At 29.3% G+C, this 10,953-nt stretch overlaps 1 protein-coding gene across 1 annotated transcript; it reads left to right on the forward strand.

Annotated features, from left to right (window-relative positions):
• Positions 1-1,034: 1,034 nt before the first annotated feature.
• Positions 1,035-3,603, forward strand: LOC147810885 (uncharacterized). The gene is made up of 2 exons (XM_087160914.1): positions 1,035-1,105; positions 1,267-3,603. The coding sequence occupies exon 2, from the start codon at positions 1,774-1,776 to the stop codon at positions 2,842-2,844; it is 1,071 nt and encodes a 356-aa protein (XP_087017040.1). The 5' UTR covers positions 1,035-1,105; positions 1,267-1,773; the 3' UTR covers positions 2,845-3,603.
• The last annotated feature ends 7,350 nt before the right edge of the window (positions 3,604-10,953 follow it).

The following is a 10,953-nucleotide window of genomic DNA, read 5'->3' on the forward strand; positions in this document are numbered from 1 at the left end:
GATAATAAATATTTACTTTTTCATTGTTTTAAAACTGCGTGTTTTTAAAATATTTCTTTATAAATATGTAAAATAAATAATAGGTATCTTTTGAACTAATTCTAGATGATCATATACATTTCAAAATCTAGTCTTGTTCTCTCAACTACATTTTTTGTCTCAAATTTAAAGCCTAGCTTGAGTGTATGACTTTATTTATTTTACTTTATTTATTTTACTTTATTTATTTATTAATTTGCGAGTATATTTTACATATAATATCGAACATATGGTTTTCGAATGGGGGGGGGGGGGCGCTAAAAGGGTATTGTGCCCCGGGCGCGAGTTAAGCTCGCTACGCCACTGGTTCTGGGTGGGCGAAATGGGTGATTGTCCCCCGGGACGCTAAAGATTAGGGTTACCGAAGTTTCAAAATTTGTTAAAATGCTTAAGTTGCAAGTTTTTTGTTCTCCCTTCACTCTCATTCCAAATCGAGAAAATTTCTTTAACTCATTATAAATTACAATTTCAAAGTTCAATTTCTTTCTCAGTAGAAAATGTTATTTTTCTTATTGGCGATCGCAATGCTCGAATTCGCCATCTGGGGAGAGACCGGTTTCATGCCTTTTGCCCTTCTCTCTTCCCTCTCCTCCTCTTTTCAGTTGTATAGGAATGTACTACGATATTTTCCCTTTTTATTCAATAAAATATATTTAAAATTTCCGTGATACTTTTCTTTAGAACTATTAACCATAGTTAGTAACATGTAGTTTTCAGTTCCAGATAATTTTCCATCTTAAAAGATTCTAATCTATGTGAATATCAAGAGAGAAACTAACGTTCTTCCTTCCTCTAAGACTCTCCAAAAGCTAATGGGGAAAGCATGTAAAGTGTTGCCATACGGAGAGAGTTCTGCTTTACGCCACCTGCAGCCCATTTCGATCGCCAATACCACATCCCTATTTTTTGGTGAAAAAATATTACGCATGGCAACCCTGCCCGTGCCCCTTAGCCTATTTCTGTCACATTAAGATATTATTACTAAGAAAGCTATAAGCAGATGTTTATTGTCTACATATATCTTTAAAATTGATACTTAAGATAAACACAAGTGCATGTTAAAAAAGTTAGTTATATATTTATTATTTTGAATAATATTTGAAATAAGTTGTGATTTTAAGAATTTGTGTGCATACAAAAATGTCAACTTTTAAATATCTGTTTGCATAGTTAAATTTTCTTTATTCTTAAAATTCTTTGATTTAAATTCTCCTTTTTCTTTCATAGTTCTTCAGCCTTTTGCAGGAGATCCGTTTTTACACCAAGAGGGGAAGATATTTCACTCCTTGATGATATATTGATGGTACAGTTATCTGAAAGTAATCGCTACTGATCATTAAAAGCATAATAATTTACAAAGACATTTCTATTTCATAAATTTAAGTATTTCTGTTTATAAGACCTCTGTTAAATTTAAGTAAAGGAAAAAAAAAATATTTTAATTGAATTGCATTGATTCTTAGGAGAATTTTTTTATTTCTGATAATTCTTTGTTGGTTTAGAAAACATTGTCTTAGTATTTAAATCATATTGCAAGTATACATATTTTAAGTTTTGTATTTGTTGTGCATTAAAAAAATTTCATTCACTAATAACTTAGACAGAAGCTAACCAATTTAGATTGAAAAAAAAAAGGAAATATTTATAAATTATCAAGTTCAAAGGAAGGAACAATATTCAGTGCTGCTTCTGCTGGAAAAAAAAAACTACTGAAAATATTTTATATTTGCATCCATGTCTGCAAAAAACTCAATTTCATGTGACATATGTCATAAATCGTTTCGTCAAAAAAATTTATTGATTCGGCATTCTGTAGTTCACTGTAAGGAAAAGCCTTTTTCTTGCAATATATGTGATAAAAAATTTTCCTACAAGACAACTTTAACAATGCATTCTCATATTCACACTGGAGAATATCCTTATTCTTGTAATATATGTGATAAAAAGTTTTCCATGAAGAACCACCTGAACATACATTACAGAACTCATACTGGAGAGAAACCATATTTGTGTTGCATATGTAATCAAAGGTTTATAAGTAAGAACTCTCTGAATCTTCATTTGAGATTTCATACAGGAGAGAAACCATATTCTTGTAATATATGTGATAAAAAGTTTACAAATAAGAGCTCTCTGAATCATCATTTGAGATTTCATGTAGGAGAGAAACCATATTCTTGTAACATATGTCATAAAAAGTTTACTTCGATGCCTACTCTCAGGGATCATAATATTATTCATACTGGACAGAAGCTATATTCATGTAAGATATGTAATAAAAGTTTTGCTGTGAAGGCATATTTAAGAAAACACAGTCGTCGTCATTCTGAAGAGAAGCCTTACTCTTGTAGTATATGTCAAAAAAGGTTCACAACTGGAAACAATTTGTACAGTCATCGTATGATTCATACCAAGCCATTTTCATGTAACTTATGTAATAAAAGATTTGCTAAAAAATCACGGTTAACTAAACATATGTCTGATCATTCTAAGAATAAAAAAGAGGTATTCTCTTGTAATGTATGTGATAAAAGATTTGCTCAAAAGCAGTATTTAGAAAGACATAATCTTATTCATATTAGAGAAAAAACTTATTCTTGTATAGTGTGCAATAAAGGTTTTACGCAACACAGAAATTTAATGAGACACAGAGTTGTTCATTCAAATGAATTACCTTATCCTTGTAATATATGCAAAAAAAGATTTTTGCAGAAGGAAAGCTTAGATAAGCATTATAAACTTCATACTAGCATAAAACCCTATTGTTGTCTACTGTGTAACATTTTCCCATCAAAACTAATATAACTCAACATAGTCTTATTATTATGAATAATAATCATATGTACTGTCATATGAATAATAATCATATGTACAGTATTTAGGGTAAAAATTATGCATTAAAAAGTGGTGGGGGAATAAATTCTTGTTTTTACTCTTTCTCATTTTTGCTAATAGTGAAAATTTTCTTTTGTCAGTTGTTATCCGTAGTATATACTTTATAGCAGTGTTCCCCAACCTTTTCATCACCGCGGACCTGACAATGTTTCATAATTTTACTGCGGCCCGCAAGGGGGGGGGGGGCGTTGATTGTTTATATTTTAGATTATTTTGATTTATTAATTTTAATTTAATTGTATTTAAACATGCCTTCAAAATAAAATACAGTTACACCAAAAAATAAATATAAAGTTTTTTAACTTAGTAGAACGTTAAATCAATGAGAATCCTGAGCTTGTTTCTGTGCAACAAGACGGTTCCCTCTGGGGGTAATCGGAGACAATGACACCGAAGTGTGTTGCTTATATCCAGGAATTCAAACTAAGAATTTAACTAATCAAACTATGAACTGGGAATTTAAATTTAGTTTCAATGAAATAGGCGGCCCGGTACCATTTGATCTACGGACCAGGGGTTGGGGAACACTGCTTTATAGAATCTTCTATTTATCTGAATCATTTAAATTATGTTACATCTCCAACATTTTTGCTAATTAATTTTTTTATTTTTGCATTGGTTTTATTTTATATAATTAAAAAATTATTTGTTATTGCTTGCCTCTGAAAATATATGATTTCTTATTTAGATATTGGTTGGACCAGTCTTACTTTGGAGCAATTAGGCAACTGTTAAGGACTTTGCATTTGTCGACTTTTTAATGCTTATATCTTAAAAGTCATAAAATAGCTTTAATACTTTTCTTGGGGTCCCGTCTATTTGTTCTAAAACTTTCTTTCTTATCTTCCAGAATTTGAAATTTTTTTAAACATAAAAATCTACTTTTACGGATGTTGTAACTCTCAAATATCAAAATTGCACAGTAGGCAATTAATTTTCCTATTTTAATGATTTATTTCAAAATTTGAAAACAAAAAAGTTTTTTAATATATATATTTAGGGGATTATGCAATTCAAAAACATTCTAGTTTTTAAAAAAAAAATTTTTTTTTTATAATTATAAGAAATGCAAATTAATTTGTTATGGAAGTAACATTTGGTGTTGCGGATGTTACATTATATGATAAATAATAGATTAACTTTTTCAAAGTGGAAACCGTAAATAAATAAAAGATTATGAAGGAGAATGACTTATAATTAAGAATAAATAGTCTTAATGATTTTCTGAACATATGTGATAAACAAGAAAGCATTTTATTAACAAATTTTTGAATGAAACAATTACTTTTTGTACACATCTTTTATAAAAGAAATAATTATGCAAAGAAGTGAAAAGTTTGTTTTTTGATCATGTTGTGATTATATAAGAAGTAATTAATGTTGTATTAAATATTACTTAATTTACCATGACATAAAGAATCTTATAATAGGAAGAAATCTAAAAAGTTAAATCTGTGATAGGCTAGTCAGATCTTTTGAATATGCTCAGCTAGTATTTTTTTTAATCAATTATTTCTATCATTGTTTAAAATGTGCTGTAACAGAAATAATATTGACATAATGAAAATTAAATTTATTTTCTCAGATTTGTAAATAAATTGTCAAACGGCATATGATCTGAGATCATTGCATATGAATATATACCTCTTATAATGTATGTATTTGCTGTGTAGCTTTGTCATTTGTCCAGTGCGTCCCCCCCCCGCATAAGTTCTCTCTGTAATCCACCTGATAAGTAGCTACATCTTTTTATCTCGTATCTGATTTTTGCCTTCTCCAAAGTAAAGCTGTTGTTCTGTTTTTATGTACCAATGTTCAAGAAATAGAAATTTCTGTTAGGTTTTAAGCACTTTAATGTTTTAGTAAATTAAATTTAGATTAGTTTCAACTTTTTATATTATATCCTAAAAAATACCACTATTTTACAAACAATATAATAAAAAAATGTATTTCTTACGTTTATTTGAAGACAAATTTGGTAATTTATTAAAGATTTTAGGACTAATGACATACTAAGAAAAAAAAAGGTTAAAAATAAGAAAACTTAATTACTGGCCTCAGGGACCAGTGACTAAAAGATATCATTATAGTCCATTCCACCTTAAGTTGGCACTGGAGAGAAAGGTAGGTAGACTTGATTACATGGAAATTGGGTTACTCTTTAAGTCAGTACGGGGATGAGGAAGCAAAAAAGGGAGAGAAAATGGCCAGTATTGGCGTTTAAGAAAGCAAAACGCCAATTTTTTTTTTTTAAAACCAAGAATCGTACTAAATCTTTGTACAGAATACGGAAAAGAGCACAATTTTTTAAAGCATTTCTCTTAATTATTATTTTAAGATACTAGTTGTAAGCTGATTTCTTAATTAGTATTTAAGAAGCAGATTTTCTTATTATGATTTTTTAACTAAACGAAACTAATTTTAAACAACAGAAAAAAATATATATATTTAAAAAGATTCTTTTTTGCTGAAATCTAAGTAAAAAAAAGAAATGCATAGATGCGCATAAATACTTTGTTTAAAATATTTATTTTTATATGTTTATTTTTTGTAGATTAATGTACATTAATTTATCCCTCATTGGTGTTTTGTTGGGGAAGAAAAAGTCAACATAGGCAGGAAATCACTGATCATGAAAAATATCATACCTATGTTTTTTTTTTAATATTTACTGTTCTTTTTTTTTATAAGTAAAAAATTTAAAAAAAAATTTTCAGAAAAGTTTTTTTTTTACTATAAAAATAATTTTTTTCTGAAATATATTTGCTTCTAAGAGACAAAAGAGCTTACCTAAAAAAAATAATTAGTATTATCCACATGGGGGGCGTACTGCTTGTATGCCCCCCCCCCATGTTTTCAGCTGTCATATCCCACCCTCTTAGACTCAACAGGAACTCTTTGAATAACATGATAACCACCTATCCTGGTAGTTATCATGTTATTCATTTAATATTTTAACAGTTGACAGTTCCTTCTGCAAACTCTTTGTGAGGTAGCCCTTAATTGAATTCAATCTACAATTTCTCATCAGGCGAAATTCTACATGAATGGGTAGACGCATTTCTTCAAAAGAAAATACATATTTTGAAATATCAGAACTTTCCTTTACTTTTCAGGATCTTTGCGGGTGAAAGGAAGCTTAAGAGAAAAATCCGTATAATTTGTTATTTAAGTATAGTAGAATTAGTTAGTGTCGAAATATTTTGTCAGATACTGAAATATCTTAATATTTTCTACATAAGAGAAAGGATTTCTCAGCTTTTTTGGCTTTGTATTTCAAAAATAATTATTAAAATATTGATTGGTTTAAATTAACCTTTCGATGTTTAAAAAAAATTAATGATTCAAATTTTGCGTCTTTTTTGAAATTATTTCAATTCCTATACATTTTATTAGTTTATAACTAACGGATTTGCACACTTCTATTATGGAAATTGTATTTCAGATAATATTTAAAAGTCCCTTTAATTGAACAAGCTAAAAAGCTTAAATTTCTGCCATCACATTATTTAAGTTCCTATAAAAAGCGAATTGTTCTTCAGAGCTACACATGGCGCAAAATTTGAATCTTCACAGAGATTGAATAAAGCGAAAACAATTTTTACATTTGCAGTAAAAAAATAATAATAAAATCACATATTGAATTAGCTACTCAGCAAATATGCTCAACTGTCATCAGTTTAATAATATTCACCTGTCTATTAGGGTGTTTTTTTTTTTCATTCATTCTCAGGGGAAAAAATTGTTCATTAAATATTGTACAGATGAGGTTAATATTTAGAAAATTAAATAATCAAATACAAAACGAAATAAGAACTGCACAAGAGATAGGACACTTAAGCAAAGCCAAGGAGAATGGAAAAGCTGGCTGACTAGTGTAGAAACATAGCCAACGAGCCGATTCCTTGGCCTTGAAAACTAATTCAGCGCCAAAATAAAACACCTTCTTCTTTGTACATCAGCTTTACTGAGAAGATATTTATAAGTTAAATACATTTAAACATGAAAAACTTCTAATGCATGTTTCAAGACAAACTTTTCTTACTATACAACATTTATTTATATTTGTACGCGCATTTAAACTGCAATTAATTCCAAAATAGCGAAGAACTACTTTTCAAAGGCGGAGTATTACATTTCCTACCTTTCGCTCCAGTGCGACTATAGTCTATACACATTTTCCCTGGTTCATTTATCTGTCTCTATTATTTCTAGTTAATAAAATAATTTGATTTGAAAAATTTTAATATAGAGTTTATGTGATTGCACAATTATGATGAAATGTGCTGGTCTGAAGGACCATTGTTAAATATTTTACGGTGATCTGAGTCTCATTTTAACACGCTTGGAACAACTAAGTCCTGACATCAAATAATGTTGTCAATATTTAAAATGCAATTTCTTTTAAAGTTCTAAGTAAAACACTTCATCTGAAAATATTTACCTTGCAAATATATTTAAGTCTAAATGATATCGAATTTGAATTGAATTTTGGGATAATTAAAAAGGACAAGAGTTAATAGAGTAGTTTTATCTCTCTCAAATATATTTATGACTAACGAGTGCCTTTTTTAATATTTATTATTTTTTTAAATTAAATTTATTGATTTGTAACTGATGTAGATATGTTACATCCATCATGACACTAAGTGTCTGTAACTTCAATTTTTTTTAAAATTTCATGCATAGAATTCTTTTTTTATTTTCTAATATTTTAACCCTGAAGAAATTTGAGTTTGTAATTTTTTCAAACATATGGTTGGTTGTTTCTGAAGTCTTTTGCTAAATGAAATACTTTTTAACAAATAAAATGTATTCTTATAAGTTTTGTCAGTTTGTAGCAGTTATTCATAATAGTAGCATGGTTGAAACAAAAGGAGAGTTCTCTCACATGAAGCTTATGAAGTGATTTTTATGTATTTAAATTGCAGAACTTTGTGCATGTTCTTGAAATAAACTTTGTGCATAGAAATGTTATGAGTTATTTTTATTAACATGCATTATATGCTACAAAAATCATGGAACATTGAGTTATTCAATAAACAATGACTCGACAGCCCAGGGTGTACCTTTGCCTTCTCGAAAAGTTTTTCCAAGCAAACCTTTTTCCTGTTAGCATTTTCTAGTTTTTAAGACCAAAAGTTTTTTTTTCTAGACCTTCTGTCCATCTCAAATTCGTTCTACCTTCTTTTTTTTTTTTTTTGCGTGTTAATTGATCTGACATTAAACACTCTTTTTGTGGTATGCAGGCATGAAAGTGGACAAAAATAAGCTGAACTTTTACAATGTAGGCCACTGGGAGGAGAGGGGGGGGGGGGGAGAGTTCTCTATATGATACTGAGATTTATAAAAGCAACTTTTAACTATGCCGGGAGATTTATATTTAAAATTTAAAGTGGCAGAAGCATTTAGACAGTTAACTTTAAATTTTTCATAAATATAATTTTAAAATTGTGACCACTACTATATCAAAAAAAATTAAGCAATTATAGGAAGGCACGACTATTAAATTACTTACTAATGAAAAATATACCACATCTTTACAGTAACTAATTCAAGAGAAAACTTACTTCTACTTCTTTCAAGAATCGCGATATTGGATTTTAAAATCGCGTGAATATGAATCACGATATTGTATTTTAAAATCGCGTGAATATGAATCGTGATTTTGGATTTCAAAATCGCGTGAATATGAATCGCGCGGTTGGATTTTAAAATCGCGTGAATATGAATCGTGCGGTTGAATTTTAAAATCGCATGAATATGAATCGTGCGGTTGGATTTTAAATCGCGTGAATATGAATCGTGATTTTGGATTTCAAAATCGCGTGAATATGAATCGCGATTTTGGATTTTAAAAATCGCGTGAATATGAATCACAAATTTTGGATTTTAAAATAGCGTGAATACCCTTATGAAAAAATCGAGGTATAAACGAGGTATATTTTAAAGGTATAAAGGAGGTTGTTGTTTAAATACGTCGTAAAGGTTGAAAAGGGTGCAAATGAATACCTCAAAATCAACCTCAAATATACCTTAAATATACCTCCAGAGGTATATATGTTTCAGCCTGAAGTATATTTTTTTACACTTGTGGAAGTATTTATTCAACAATATAAGGTGTGTCATTTTACACTTCAGGTTATTATAAATCAACCTCAGGTGTATTTTGTTCGACTTCAGGTAATTATTTTTCAACCTCAGGTATCTAATTTTATGCTTGTAGAGGTAGATATTTTTCAACCTATGGTGTGTCATTTTACACTTCAGCTTATTATAAATCTACCTCAGGTGTATTTTGTTCGACATCAGGTAATTGTTTTTCAACTTCAGGTATATAATTTTATGCTTGTAGAGGTATATATTTATCAACCTGTCGTGTGTCGTTTTACACTTCTGGTTGTTATAAATCAACCTCAAATGTATTTAGTTCTACCTCAGGTAATTATTCTTCAACCTCAGGTATATAATTTTATGCTTGTAGAGGTATATATTTTTCATCCTGAGGCGGGCCATTTTACACTTCTGGTTGTTATAAATCAACCTGAAGTGTATTTTCAACAATTGGAAAGGTTATTTTTAATTAGCGCCATGTGTTCCATGCTCTACCTTAAGTTATTATTTCGTAACCTCAAGTATATATTTTTGTATTTTTAGAAGTATTAATTTATCAACCAAAGACGTTTTTTTTTTTAACACTACGAAGGTGAGGTGTTATACGGACCACCTAGTTTATTAATTTTTAGACTCACTATATAAAAAATAAAATATATATATAAAAAGATATTACATATATTATATGAAGAATAATGTACATTACATTTTTTTTTCACTAGTAGAGATCATTTATCAACCTGAAATTTTTAATATTAAACCTTCGGCAGTAATTGCTTCTTTTGTTAAGCTATAAAAGAAAGTTTCAAATGCATAATACTTCTATAATTTTAATAGATTGATTTAAATCATCTTAAAATAACACTTATCCAAATTCTACAGTTAGTAAAAATTATTTATGGGAACTCATACTCGTATTCTTAGAAGATAGTTGTCTAGGGTGCTTGAATTTTTAAAGCTATAAAATTACAAATTTAAATAATTAGTCAGCTGAAATTCAAAGTACTTTTATTTAAAACTAAAATTTCACTTTTTTTACAAACCAACAAAATTATTTTAAATACTGTTTCCGTCTACATGTTGAAACTTGTAATTATTGGAACCTAAAAGGGAAAAAAATATAAATTAGTAAGAAATTCATATTTACAATAATAGTGGCAGGTCTTAAAATATTAGAAAGTATTTTTTTTATCAATTAAATTAACTGTATGAAATTAATTTTCCTTTTCAGATAAATATCTTCTGCCATTTCTATTCAATCCTCGTAGCTAAAAAGCATGACATGCATCACAGCCACAAAATAAAATACACTGAAGACAGTATTACCATTAACAACATTTACAGAAATTCAAATATACAGGGTGTTTATAAAGTCTCTGACCCATTTTGATGTTTAATAGCTCATAAAATAATAAAGATAGATTAAAATTAATAACATAAATGGTTAGATAGACTCAAAAACTTTCATGAACCTTGTCTATGAACTTCCACGTGTGCCCCCTTCGTCGCACGGAGAATATCAAGTCGATAGTCAATTTCACACCAGGTAGCGGCAAGCATGTCGGCATCCACAGAGGCTATTGCGGTTGTAATTCTGGCTTTTAGGCCATCAATGTTCGACACGATCCTCCTGTAAACATTGTCCTTTATAAATCCCCAAAGAAAAAAGTTCAGCGGCGTTATATCAGGTGATCTGGGTGGCCAAGGAATTGGACCTCCTCGCCCAATCCATCTTCCTGTAAAATGGTCATTCAAAGAACTACGAACGTAAATACCCTAATGAGGTGGTGCACCATCTTGTTGCAAAAAGACATGTGGCTGAAGCTCTTCTAGTTGTGGAAATACGAAGTTTTCCAACATGTCTAAGTATACGACTGATGAGATTGTCTTTTCTGTAAAAAAGAA

Source organism: Parasteatoda tepidariorum, chromosome 4, assembly GCF_982258835.1.
Source record: "Parasteatoda tepidariorum strain Cologne lab strain chromosome 4, Ptep-v5.0, whole genome shotgun sequence".
NCBI classification, from domain to species: Eukaryota; Metazoa; Arthropoda; class Arachnida; order Araneae; family Theridiidae; genus Parasteatoda; species Parasteatoda tepidariorum.